Raw genomic sequence first — 14,883 nt, 5'->3', positions numbered from 1 at the left:
TCTAGCTGCTTTGCAGCAGTATTGGCATATGGGGTTATTACATCCTGGATGTGGGGCTGCAATTGCTTTTGTTGAACTTCAGACAGCTCTTGTTGATCCAATTTCCAGCCTGTTGAGATCCTCTGAGACCTTTCATTCCAGTAGCGTATAGACTACTCCCTCAAATCTGGTATTGCCTGTGAACTTGCCAAGGGATGACAATATTCCAGCAGGACATGGCATTGTTGATCATGTTTTGCTCAGGCGGGTGCGTCACCCACCTTACAGTCTGTATCTCACCAATTTTTCTGTAAAGATACCATAGGAAAACAAATTGTAAATACTTAAGATTCCAACCAGTATCTTGCCTAAAAAAGCTCACAGTCCTTCTAGATAATACAATTTATTAATTATTCATTGATAACAGACAAACAGAATAGTATAAAAAGTTCAGTTAGGGACTGAATCATATCTACATAATCTACTATCTGCATATGGGAGCTGTTTCATAGGAAATGAAAGTTAAGGATTCTAGTCACATAACAATAGATGTTAGATAAAACTTCGACTTCAGAAAACCAGTTATTCAGAAATGACTGTACTGAAGGTTTGTGAGCCCAAAAGTTTGTCTGATTTTCTTCCCCACTGAACAGCAGTTAGTCTAATAAAAGATTATCACCTCTGTCTACACACTCGGCCTCCCTCACTCAGAATGATAATTTTAAACCTGTCATGAGAAATTGCCAGCATTTTTACCTTGCTCTCTCAGAACAAGAAAAGGGAAAAAAAAAAAAAAGGAAACTGAAGTTTTCCTGGAGCAGAGGAAGTACTGCTGTGCTTCAACTGTTTGGAAAATGAAGAAAAATGTATCTGGGAATCATAAGCTTGATATAGATCAGTATTACATAGTAAATAATTATTGTTCATGTCCAGGTTAGAAAAACAACCAATTTATGAGATATTGTCAAGGAAAAAGGAAAGGAGGATCTTTCTCTTAAATGAAAGCTGAGCAATATTTTCAGTATGCAGTATTTAAAAGAGCTATATTTATGTTATACATAGAAATGTACCATATGCAGTCAAGAATGCTTTGAAAAATTAGAGAACTTTTGTAAAGTCAAAGTAGATAGTGGAGTGGAATAAACAATGTGTTCTTGGACTTTGGGGCTTATTTTCATACAGTTAAATATAGTAACTTACCCATTTCCCCATTACCACTACAGTCCTCACCCATCATGGTTCTACTTTTATTTTTACACTGATGTAACTACACTACTGTCTAGCCCATTAAGTATCAGTGCTGATAAGTAGGATGTATTTTATTGCTTCTTCAAAGTATTTTTAATGCCTGTTTGGTTGTAGAAATGACATCAAGTGATAAACTAAAAATCAAGGCCAGTAAGAATTTTTTTTCCCAGCTGACATGAATTTCCTTCACAGAAAGTACAATATAGTTTGATACTAATGTATGTATATTTTGAAAATTTCCATTAGCCAGAACAGTTGCAAGGAATGTGGAATGAAACACAGGGTCCAGGAAAAGCAACATAAGAAGGCTGAAACATGCATTAATTTGAACACTCTGAATAATATGTCCTGTAACTGCCCAGATTATAATGTGTACAACACACAAATGTTTATTCATCTTTTAAAATTCAAATAAATGTTAGAAAAATTACTGCATGCATCATTTTTCACACATTTTATTCACATGACAGATCTAGAAATTATTTTATGAAGCATAACATTATTTGAAAGCTAAAAAAGAAACAGTTAAAACCAAAACAGTTGTTTGCTTTTATAGTAAAATGGGCATAATTATGGTGAAAATAACTTTCTTTAATGAAAAGCTCTCCAAAGGATTATTTTGAATAATTTTGGAAAAATGCTATGCTGATGTTTTCTTCTGCAGTTTCTTGTACCATACAGGTGCCTCTTTATTTGTCTGTAAAAGAAATAACATTTAGTTGTGAGACAGTGAACAGAATAAAAACATGCAATCTACACAATTTAAACAATCTACACAAGTCTCCCTCCTTCCTATGTAGTTCACAGTTGAGTTCTTTGTTTAAATGCAAATATCAAAAACAAGACTACACATTTAAAGTTACTATTACAACATACTGGTATTAAAACCTCCCTATTTCCAGGCTACAAAAAGCAGATTACACAGTGAAAATGAAATAATTTTTAAGAAATACCTGTCACAATGAAAACAAGCATCAACTGTGCCATAAATAGGTTTCATTTGAATTAAAATCATCTGTGTTTTGCAGCTGAGAAAGTAATGGATCTTAGAAAAGAAATCTTATGTGTGCCAAAGCTGACCAACACTTTATGCAGAAATAAAATATTCTGCATAAAATTCTTTAAAAAATTTAATTGGAAATAAAAGAATACAGTAGTTTTCTAACTCTGTAGAAGGTATTTTAATTGCAGAGAATGATTTGTGAGGAACTTTTCCTCGTCTTCATAATCCTATGGGTTACTGCAATACAGTCAGGATTGCTTGTGGCAAATTCAGTGGTGGTTTGTTTAAAATAAAATAGTTCAAATTTTAATAGAAATGAAACTAATCAAGTGGAGGTAGAAAAAGGTAAGGACTACTCTGCTTCCAGGGTTGGGTATAATCTCCAGAGTTAGTGAGCACTGTCTCAGTCTGTTGTCCCTAAACTTGTTTCTTTCTAGTTCCCTTTTCTGACTGCTCTCTATTCATTCTTTCTTCCAAGACTTTAAAAGCATTCAAGTTAAAAATCTACTTTATTAATTTTGAAGATTTCAGTTACAAAAACAAATCTGCTCTATCTGTGCAAGCTTTTAGAATTCCAGAAATTGACCTAAACTGGCAGGATTTTCTAAGGACAACTGATTTCTTTTCCTATCTAAGAAGAAAACCTGTGCCATCTGCCCATTTTCAGTTCCCTACTCCAAAGTCTGCAAAGGTTAGAGTTTTTCACAGAGAAACTGGTTACAATTTCTTAATGTAAATGCAGTTTTTCTGGATTGTTACACAGTTTCTATATCCCTAAGTAGGACAGGACAGATTATTCACTGAAACCCTGGATCATCTACGCAAACTGTTTGCTTATGTTTCGGATCACTAAATAGCTTCATCAAAAACTAAGTTTGGGCAGTACGATTTAGCACTGCCAAAAGGACTATGGATGAGACAGCACTGGATAAACCCATGTTTAGTCTAATAATGCAATTCAAGCAAAATTTGAACTCCTAAAATCCCCCAATGTCCTCACATCATGTCCCAGAGTTGCTACCATTTCCTACTTTTTGCGTTATAACCCCAGTACGTGGTGTGCTACACTACAAAATCAGTATTGTTTAAGACACTGTATGTTAAAGTCTCTACCAGGAAAAAAAAGAAAAGGACAAAAGAAGAAAAAAAAAAGACAAAAAAAGACAAAAAAGAAAAAAAAGAGTTCTCTTTGAACCAAATCAGCACATATGCTATGCAGTGTGGATACACACAGTCCACCCCAGAAAAAGGTAGCATCATGAAGTTTGTAAACAGGAGTTGTGATTTGTTTTGTGATTCAGCATTGCAACTTGGCTGTCTTGAATCTATCAGTTCAGACCAGTCATAGTCAGAAACTTCTAAACCATTTTCATGAAGCTTTCCAATACCAGAGGCACTACATCTGAAGTGGGCCACTTCAAATATTAAAATTCAAGCTTTTAGTTTCTGCAGAAATAAAACGGTTTTATAATGGTTTTGTAACATCAGGCTTCCTTAGCAACAGAAGTGATATCAATACTGGTGTTCTATTTTTTATATACATTTAGACACATACACATCAATATACATCAATTCAAGTATGCAGAAATACACCTATATCCTTGCTCCTGCTTCTCAATATAGATATGCACAAACTCCACTTATACAAAATCATGGTGGATTTAAATTAGTATACATAGTCTGTGAATCCCTGTAAGTACTAAAATCTTGCTAGCCACTCAGTATTGTAATATAGCAATGGTATTGAAAAAAAAAAAAAAGACCTAGTTTGCTGTGAATTTAAGATACAGAGAGTAACCGAATAGCTAAAAAACATCACAAACTCCAATTTTTCTCCTCAACATTGACTGTTTCCATAATTAATTAATTAATTAAATACCCATCTCCCTTAAGGATGAATCCACATTTTTCTTTTTAAAAAGTGAGGAGAACCATCAGAAGTTTTAGCACTTGCTCTTATCATCATACTTACAAATAATGTTGGCTTAGGTGTAAATATATTTTCTTCTTCATGTTCTGGCAGCACTTTTACCAGAGGGATTGCTTTTTTTCCAGCTGCACTTTTTACATCAATATGAGACTGAGGTAGGTTTTGTTCACAGTGTTTATCATGTAGAGCAATTATAATCTGCTTCATTGTGGCTAGTTCCTATAAAACCACAAAAGAACAACGGTAAGTTATTCAGTTAAATTACATTTGAACCTATAAATACTGCTTTGTTAATAATAAATTTATATTCACCAAACATGCATCAGTAAATGTAAAAAAGAATATATATTTGCTATAATTAGTAAGATTATTACTTAAACCCTAGAAAATAAGAAAATAAAATAGGCACAGAGGATTTATACAACTCAATTTTTGTCCTGATTAAAGGCTGTAAAAGAGAACATTTACTGTGTAGTAAGAAGCACATTATCTCTTTTAACTTAGACTTCCATTCTATTTAAAAGAATTCTTTTGCATTTAGTTTCTCAGGCTGAGGGAGTATACAAATCTAATCTGAATGACTGTGACAACTTGTACTTTTGAGCACTAGGTCTTGCACAGAAATTTTATAAATACATAACTAGGAATATTTCTTAATATCCAGATTAGAAAAGAAAAATCAACGAAGAACCTTTAGAGGATATACAGCAAAAAGAGGATCAGAATGGAAAAGAAGTTCTGTGAAAAATGAAAGTTCCAGTGTGGAAAAAGGAGAGCATATAGAAATGTAGCCTTTTTTTGGATAACCTAGTAATTTGCTTTGAAAACTATTTGAATTAAAAATGTAATCTTTCCTTAATACTTGGCTGAACAAAACAGATTACTCAAATGTACAGTAGAGTGAGAAAGGAAAAAACATAGCATTTTCTGACTTCAACTGGACATCTTCCTTTGTCATCTTTCACCACACCTATCTCCTAACGTTCTCCCTCCACCCCACGTAATAGGTATGATTACTATAAAATAAGTTATAGAATTTAAAGCATTATTATAATTACTATTAGTAGTATTATTTAGAGCATTCATTTTTGTAAAATTAGAACAGAGAGATCAGTACAAAAGCCTTTCAATTTAAATTTTAAGATGATTTTACATGTTTTAAAATATTAATGTTTTTGTTTGCTTGCTTTTTACAAATGGTGTTGTCTTCAATAAGCAACACAATTACTATATTAGCCTTATATGTAATTAACATTCTGTTCCATCTCTCAAGCAGAAAAGGGTAATTTGTGTTTATAGCTGATTGACAAATACTTGTTGTATCTTACCTATTTAGTATCTGCTGGAAAATTACATTGATGCACATTCTATTTTCATTGAATTATTAGTAATGAACTAAAAAAACCCCTCAGCCTTTTAAAATACTCCTGCCATATACCTTCTCTCTGTCCACTGCTGCCTTTAATACACAAGAAACAAAATTCAAAGAAACATGCTGAAGCCTTTAAATTGTCGAACACTAACTCAGTTACATGAATGGAAGTTACACTCCACAGACCAGCTTTATCGAGTGTACAAATTGTTCTTGTATCTCGGTCATTTAATATTAACTATTTGCATAATTCAGCCATGTGTGGTGGCATGTTGAAACAGCATGACTGCAGAGCAGCTGTTTAGAAGGACTGCATAGCTGATGCCAACATGTTTTTCAAAGTTGTAAACTCTGCAAAGATGTTGCCAAAGCAACACATAGACAGAATTTCTTGATGAAAATAACTCAAGCAAGTATATAGCAAATAAATACACCATCACAGGAGATTAAATTGTACATAAACAACGTTTTGACATTAGCAAATGGTGTTCCTATACTTAAACTGTGTTATTCTGTGGACCAAATAGTTGCACGTTTGAACAAGGCAAATCCCGAAAACTGTCACACAGATTTATTCCAGAAACAGAGCTGAAACTTGTATGTGTAGGGTCAAATTCTCTTGTGTCAAGATCCCCTTGGCAGTTTAAAGTCTTCTCTACTTAATAGAATCTGTCCTGTACTTGACAGCACTGTCAGTTTTCAGACTTGGAATAGGCTCTGGAGAGTCAGCTCTCACACAGGCTTCCCTTGTGACAGGAGGATTCTCTAATGTGAAGCTCTAGGAAGGAATGACAGGGAGTGGGGCGAAGAAGCTATTTTGACATCACAGCCAAATTTATCATGAGGATTTAGCTAAGGTTGCCTTAATATTTGTTTTAAACCCCCTCCACATTTAGCAAGAAAGACCTCAAGAAACTTGCCGAAATAAATAGCACAAGAAACACTGAATCCAATAGAATTACTGGTATGTGTACTGCTAAACAATGAAAGAAAATTGCCCCAACATATTTGCAAGAGTTTTTCTGTTTTCAACAAAGGATATACTGAAAACAAAGCTCTATCTTGAACGGCAGTGATTTTAACCATCTCTTTAGATTTCTCTGCTCCTGAACACAATCTTAATTCTTACCTCCACTTTTAAGTTCCAGACATACAGTCATGAGTATCTGCTACTGCTGGCATGCTACCTTGATTCTGTATTTTCCAATCCCCAAATCCAGCAAGTTGGTCTAGAAAGCTAGCAAGGAAAAAGGAGCTCTGGAGATTGTACTTAGCAGAAATATGTGAACTTGTTCCAGTGGGAACAAGACCTTATGAAAGAAGGAGAAAGTAGGTAGAGGGTTCAAAGGAGATGGGAAGAATCTTTTGTGGAAAAGGACATATACTAGTTTCAGGATACACTAAGTAAAGGAAGATGTGAACAGAAATAATGGATGATTAAAATTCTATTTTTTACTGTGTCAAGTCCATGTATCTATGTCCAGGCAGAGCTGTGCAAATTGTTTACATACAGTATTCCCTTCAGTTACCCGGTGCACTGTAGAAAACAGTGTTGCTAAAGCTCTGTGTTTCCCAGTTTCTCTGGGGAAGTATTTGGTCTTTGCCATGCTGGCTCCTGGACATACAAGCCATGCTACGCAAGCTGTGTGTCACTGTGTTGAGGCTTCCAGGTCTGAGCGCTTTGGCTTTGGAGAGCCAGACAGAAATTCTTCTTGGGAGGATTGTGAGTACCAACACCTCTGAGTGGATTTACCCAGCTCCTCCCTGGGCTGGCTTTACACCTTTGGTCTCACTGTCACAAACTATGGGAACACAAGCACCCACTCACCACTTACACAACATTCTGTGGGGACATGGCAGTGCAGATACATGGAAAACAATGTAGTTGGCAAAAAAAGGTGGGTTAAGATGACACAAGGGAAAAAGTAACCTATGTAGCCAGCACAAAAACAGTGCTTATATACAATTAGTGTCACCCATACAAACAAGTATCAGGGACTATATCTGGGACTATATTATTAAATATTTTGGAAGTCTGTCCACAGCTACGTGATGAATTTCTGTTAAGGAGGTTGCTATGTGTACCAGCTCAAGTCCCAGAAATCAAAGAAATGAGGTATGTGACACATCAAATGGGATTTCACTTGAACTTAGAACACCTAAATTGCGGTATCTAAACATAAGTATCTAACCACAAGCTAAGAATCTAATTTTCCATTACAGACAATGTAGTTTGGAAAGTTATTCCATTCAGAAGTGGGACACTATTGGTGTTGTAGTATTAGCCTTGCTGATTAGGCTCCTGTTAACTATAAAGCACAGAAAGATACCTCACCACAGACACCTTCATTTTGATACCTAAATTTAGCTGTGATAAGCTGAATCCATTTCTCACCTCACTCTCTTTATCACTTACTTTTCTCAGGCTTCTACTTCACCTAAAACAACTTTCATCCTGAATAGCCAGTGTGCAGTCATAATTCCCCTTGCACACAGATGTGAAGTATCAAATTATTTTCTTAAAAACAACTGTGTTTTTAGAACAAGCTTTCACATCACAGATTATCTACTTGGTAAGTTTTCCAAAACATACAGAGATTCATACTTTAGGGCAATCTAACATCCTGTATTCCACTTATGGATAATAATTCATATTTAGTAAAGATTATTTAACTATAAAAGAATACTTGAAAATTCTGCATACACAACCAGAAAGGAGTTGGAATTCAAAGTGAGTGATTAGAATGAATGGACTAGGAACACTGGGAGTGACGTAGCAGGAGGTGAAGTAAGGTAACATGTATTACATTGTAAATAGTATCAGAAGAAACTACTTGCTTATTTCCATTTATTTTTGGTAAGTTATGTCCAACAACCTTAGATAAAAATAGCAAAAGCAATTTTGTGTGCCAATACACAAGCAGAGAAGGAGATATAAAGGTTGAACTCAATGATCTTAGCAGTCTTTTCCAACTTTAGTGTTTCTAGGACTCTATTTAGATACAGACCAGGGATAGACAGCAGTCTTTTCCACAGCGTCCATTAATTAAAATGTTTTCTGGTTTGGCATATTTCCTAAATTCTACCTTGCTAATTTGTTAGGCTAAATGCTGGTGTTATTGTGGAACTAACTGAAAATCATCAAGCTTTAAAATAGTGTTAAAAGAACCAAACCAAAGAAGTGTAAGTCATTTTTAAAAGGTAGAGTAAAAAAGGGTGTTACCTGCTCATTTACTCATACTTCAGAAAATTCAGAGACTTTTTAATGATGTTTGAGCTTAAAGTAAAAGTAAAAATAAGCTTTAGTTTATTTAAAATACATTTTACCTGTCTATTATGGATAATTGAAATAGTACATAGAAAAATGGAGACTGAAGATCAGTTTTGGAATACAGAGGATGAAGTTTGATTCCTTCAACTAGCAATGTAACTAGAAGATAAGCAAATGCAAAAATAAGGCATGCAGCCATATAAAATAGAAATGCATTTCAATTACAGATACTATAAAGGGAACTCTATTAACATTAGTTTTGATGTCCTTGATACATGCTCAAACATACACATACCAAAAGAGCAGCTTACATCTTCCTAATTCAAAATTAATAGAATATTAATTACTATAACAAAACCATGACTTACATCATCAAAGCAAAATGAAATAGAACTGTCTCATGTGGGAAATGACTGAGGCATAAGAAGGTGCTTTTTTATTATGTAACTGATGAAGTATGTGAAAGAAATGCCTACATTAAGCATTGTAATCAAGTATAGTATCAAGATAGTAATTTCATTTTTTTCCAGTGATTTGTCAACAGTATACACTTTTTTTTTCTTTCTGTCTCTGTCATGTAACTATAATCAAAGGAAGAAAGATTATATGCACTATGTGCACTCAAAAGCTTGCAATAGCACTTAACATTATATATGCGTATTTATAGTTACAATAACCATGTAAATTTATGTAAGCAGTTAATGAGACATATCTATATATCATGCTCAGGAAGCAGATGCAAAACAACAGTCTAAAGGAAAAGTAACTAGCTAACAAGAATCAATCACATACATGTCAGTTCTTAGGTTCTCATGGCATGGAAGTCTTGCACCTCCAATAATCTCCATACAATGATCTTGAAAAGAAGCTTTACATAGATCAAACCAAACAGTTGGGACTCCTCAGCAGGACGAGACACAGACCTATGTGGTCTCGAGATAACTCATTCTAATGGTAAATTTAATGGCTTTTTCATATCACTAAACAGAAGAAGCCAATGGGTGTCAGATCCATCTGACTCTTTCCTCATGCAGTAAAGCTCACGGTTACTGTACTCAGGTAAATGTTCTCTAAAGCAAAAGCGACCCTGATAATACCGTGTCCAGTTAACTGAACCTTTATCATGGCAAGCGGCATTCTACTTTTAGCTCTGCATATAGAACTTAGGAATTCTAATTTACAATTGCATATATTTATGAATTTACAACTGCAAACTTCACCTTAGATTGTAACCCCATTTTGAAGCAGAGAACTCATATTGTGGAAGCTGAAGAAGAGATTTCTGTCCTAGAAAATGTATCAGGTTCTGGCAGAACCACTGAATTTTGATGACTGACAAGTGTTCCCAGAGAAGAACACAGCATAAAAGAATAGCACAGAAAACCAATTTCACTGTCAAAATCAAAAAAATCAGATGAAAGAGGGATAAAACTAGAGGTCTTCTCCCTCAAGGATGCTGATAAAAAATTAAGGTCTCTCAAAATTTGTGAGTCAAGCACTAAAGTGATGATTTTAGATGTACATTCTCACTCCCAATCTGTAAGTCTCCTGTACTGTGAGCGCAAAGCATGTATGGTCAGGACCTCCTTTGAAAAGCTGGTATTCTTCACTTTAACTGCCATATGGTGCCCATGTGGTTAAACTGTAACTCAAAATAAAATATGTATCCAGTCTGGAGTTTGACTGTACATCCCCCATGCACGGAAGGGATTGAACAAATAACTGCTTCACAAAAAGACTTTTAGTGCACCACAACTTGAGTCCAGAGACTGGACTCTTCTCAATGCGGAAGCAAAATAACAGCTTTGAATGTAACAGCCTGGTGACTATTATAGCTGCATTAACTTCTAAAATAACATTAACAATAAACGCAATAATATATTATAACATACAACGGAGGGAAGATAGCCATACTGGCATGAAAAACATGTTCATGGCAAGTCAGCGCAATCTGTCTTCACATGCATGTTTTCTCTTAGTTATTCAGCTATTGTAGTCTTCAAACAAGTCTGCACAGAGTTCAGATATTGAAGCTACAGATTTGTTAAAAAATACTGATTTGAGAAACTTAAACCAGCATTTAAGAATATTATACCCATTTGGTAGTGTAAAGATCACATCCTGGAATGATTTCTCAGTCTGTGAAGAATTAAAAGTTCATGTTCAATTACACAAATGTCCAAGAGAGGATTCAGAGAAAAAAAATAGTTACTTCCTGTATCTCCTTCTTGAGGGAAAATTATCTTAATCTGGAAAAAGGCAGGGCAGGGAGGTTCAGAAGGAACCATCTTCACAGTTGTCTGTCTCAAGGTGTTCACTAGGATCAAGCTTAAGGGGCTTATCAGGTGATGGTAGATAAAATACTAAGGACACTGCTCTCTATGATAAAGTCCTGTGCAGTTCCTTACTTGGATCCCTCTTAGACTCCTACTGTAACTTTTATGAAAGTAAAGGTATACTAAAAATAAAGTTGTATCATTTAATTGCTAATACTAATGTGGAGAGGGATCTTTGTAAGAACGCTGATTGGCTTTGGAACATGTGACTGGATACTTGGTTGGATTTTGTCACATGCATTTTTAAGTATCTTCAGTAATAATATTTAAACCTAGGCAAACTAGCTTGTCTGATTCCAATATACTGCTGTTGGTGAGAAATTCAAATGTAATAATAATTTTGCTTATTTTTAACGAGGTTATGGTAAATCACACCATAATAGTGCCTGTTACTTTTTTTTCTGACTGGAAATCCCTAGATGATTTTCAGACATAAATACCTACATGATATATTTTAAAAATTAGGCAAGATCCATCTCTGCCACTTTGTCACTTGACAAGCAACTTCTCAGATGATCTTTACACTGGTAGTACTCTTAGGCAGCACTGGAGTTCACCAGTTAAAATGGAGATACACAATCGAAGCTTACTGTATGGATTCCTGGCATAAACATATTTCTGCACAACAACAGGCTAGATGACTGAAATAGAACCTGGTTCCACCTTTCAACCTATGCAATGACTTGCATACAGCACTTTGAAGTTTGAGTATGGTACTCAAACTTTGGAGTGCACTAGAGAAAGGAGACATATGTGTCACTATCAAGGAATAAGACTCTCAAGCAGAAGTAGTACCTACAATGTCTCCTCTTCAGAAGTGCTGACAATTCGCATAAGGAACTATTTTAGAACTATCCTTCAGGGTTTTTTTTGTTTTTTTTTTTTAATTTTATTTCTGCTAGAGACATACTGCAGAAAACAGCGTATAGCCTGAAATGAATTATCTGTTCCCTTTTTTGGCTGGAAGTGAAAAAAAGACCAACACCATTAGCATGAATTCACAACACTGGACAGTAACATTAAATATGACAAGTTGTGAAACAGGAGAAAGACACTGCAGAAGTGCCATTTTGACATGACAGCAAAATGAAGCAAATGGTCAGTCAGTCCATTTCCTTGTTTAAGACTGCAGATGGATAGGAAGCAGTGGCATGACTGGTGCAAAACTCAGCTTCAACAGTGGAACTCCTTGAGCTTGTGCCTATCAGGAGTAAAATCTACATCCATAACAGACCTCAAAGAAGATTTTAACAACCACCGATGAAATCAAGAAAACATCCCAAGTCGTTGTTCAATCCTTCAAGTAAGGCAGAGTTTATTTGACATAGTCGCACCCTAATTGCAGCTGTGGTAGAAATATAAGAAGTCAGCAAGAATTCCAGTGTGAAAATTGCACATATGGTGTTCCAAGGCACATGGATACACACTCTAAAGCTGGAAACTGGAAGACAGTATGAAATGTCCCGATCAAACAAATGAACCTGATAACTGGGTGGTGGAAAGATGCCAGACCATATGCAGGATGTTGATAGCTTCTCTGCGCTACACTTAATTCACTAGTTATCTATATCCCAGTGCATATAAAAAAACTTAAAATGAACTGACAGATCTGTGACTATATGAATCTACAAACTACTTCCAGTTTTATAAAGTGAACACATTAGAACTGTGGCAACAATAAAATGAAAGAGACTACAGAGAAGAGCTCTGCAGAGAACAGCTTCTGTCTTTTTAGATACATAAAAATCTCTGCCTATTTCAGCTGTATCTTAAATTTGTTCTTAAGAGTTTAACCTCTCTAACTTAACAAAAATAGGAAATAATTTGTCTCATAATTCAGAACTAGCATGTCAAATTCTTAAGGTTTTTTCACTTTTGTATAGTAGATCAGAATATATATTTTTAATTGTAACTAGGACTAATTCTCCAAATACTTTTTTTTTTTTTTTTAATCTGAGCTATTGTGACATTCATTTACTCAACATTTAATAAAAAGTATGCTTTCTTGAGTAAGTTCACCTAACAGGAAACGGATGCTAACATGCTACTGTGTTAAAACAGCCTTATTTTCATAAATTATTATGTAAAAGTTACTGTATTTTCTGAGATGGTAATATTCTAGTTTAATTCTCCCTGTCTTTGCTATTTCTTACAGAGTACTTAAATTCGCTTTCCACTTGGTAATAGTCAAATGCTATCATGAAATGATCATAAGTAAAATTTTTACACAGCTGGATATGCAGTAGAATGAGACAGAAATACACACCGCGAATACAGGTAAAAAAGAATGTAACATGGGATACATGTTGAGAAAATCTGAACAATTTCAGACTAATCAACAATTAACAATTTCTTGTTTAAAAGTTTATCCCTTTGATTCTAGCTCTCTCAAAACCACATAATTTAAAATACACATGCCAATTCCATCCCATAATCCATATATATGTTGCATTAGTATACAACTGCTTACTGTATACCACCGTAAATAGAGAGATAATTCTTGCAAGAATATATATGAAAAATAGGAACACATTCTGAATAATACAGCTCAAAGAAAAGAATCAGTGTTGTTAAATCCTTCCTCTTCCTAAATTCAGTACTATTTGGAATTCAATTTTTATTAAAGCTTGATAGCAACAAAAGAGATCACAACAAGATGAAAAATACTGCTTAGGAGCATATTTTTCTTTGTAAAAATGAGCCAGAAGCTTCTCTACACTCGTTTAGCAATGTAAATGTCACTTTGCTTCTCCAAGCTTAAAGCTGAGAATAGCTCTAGGGCTTACTTGTGATGCAGAAATGTCCCTGTAATCTACTTAGAAAACATGCAGAACATTAATAGAAACTAGAATCTTGGAACATAAACGTAGCATAAGAAAAATGATAATTACTCTGTGGCTTAACATTTAAAAAGAGAGTTAAGCATTGTACATCAGCATTTTTTTATATAAAACAAGTTGCAGCACATAGATGAGCAGGAAGTCATTCACTTTAGAAACACAAATAATTTTGACATTATCGTGTACAATCTTTTTACACAGAAAAGGGGGGGAAGAGGCAGAGACAGAGATTGTTTGAAGGCACCTGTTACCAATCACATCTTTTCATTTGTGTCTTCCCAACCCCTGCAGATACCCCTTCCTTCCCCTCTCCCCAACAAAGCAGTTTTCTCCTTTTATCCACTAAGCTTCCATCCCTGATTAAACACGTACTGCCCTCCCCCTTACGACTCCAAAGCTTTTTATGAGTGTCTGAACTTCTCTCCACCTCTGTTTTTTTGCAGATGGCAGCTGTTGCTACTCTCCAGGTTCCTAAATCCAACATATTGGCTTTCTGTCCTAGGTTATTCCTAGTCAATCTTCTTCAGCGTAACTTAATTACAGCTAAGGATAGTATTAGCCAGACTTTAAAGTATGACTAATAATGAAATGCTGAAAACTCATCTGGAATACTCAAGGTCATTGCTGTGATGGAATTAAAATCTGGGCACGGAGAATTTAGCAGTGAGGGGCAGTCCCCAAAGGCAATATGAAAGTAAGAATGGCAAACCTAGTAATATAGAGTGGAATGGTCAAAGTAAGGTAAAGCAGAGATACTTCAGGACACCTTGCACTTCCACAAAAGAAGGAAAAAAAGAATAAAAACATTTGACTTTTCTTTCACTCTTGTGGGCAAAAAACCAGGATAACTATTGAGAAGCACTAGGATTTTGTACAGGATGCTGACATAAGGTGAATGCAAGCA

At 35.0% G+C, this 14,883-nt stretch overlaps 1 protein-coding gene across 3 annotated transcripts in view; it reads right to left on the bottom strand.

Moving 5' to 3' along the window:
• Nucleotides 1–1,008: 1,008 nt before the first annotated feature.
• Nucleotides 1,009–14,883, bottom strand: part of PIBF1 (progesterone immunomodulatory binding factor 1) — a 106,190-nt gene continuing 92,315 nt past the window's right edge. For 2 of the 3 annotated variants that reach the window (XM_066176276.1, XM_066176275.1), the window contains exons 17-18: nt 4,203–4,379; nt 1,009–1,924 (exon numbers count right to left, since the gene is read on the bottom strand). In XM_066176276.1, coding sequence (XP_066032373.1) covers nt 1,868–1,924; nt 4,203–4,379 — 234 coding nt within the window. In that variant the 3' untranslated portion in view covers nt 1,009–1,867. Of the gene's footprint in view, nt 1,925–4,202; nt 4,380–14,883 lie in introns of those variants that run through there. The other variant, XM_066176277.1, reaches the window with a different exon arrangement.

Source organism: Chamaea fasciata, unplaced genomic scaffold, assembly GCF_029207755.1.
Source record: "Chamaea fasciata isolate MVZ Bird 193981 ecotype frontalis unplaced genomic scaffold, bChaFas1.0.hap1 SCAF_2, whole genome shotgun sequence".
Lineage (NCBI taxonomy): Eukaryota > Metazoa > Chordata > Aves > Passeriformes > Sylviidae > Chamaea > Chamaea fasciata.
This window is presented reverse-complemented; position numbering and strand designations above follow the sequence as displayed.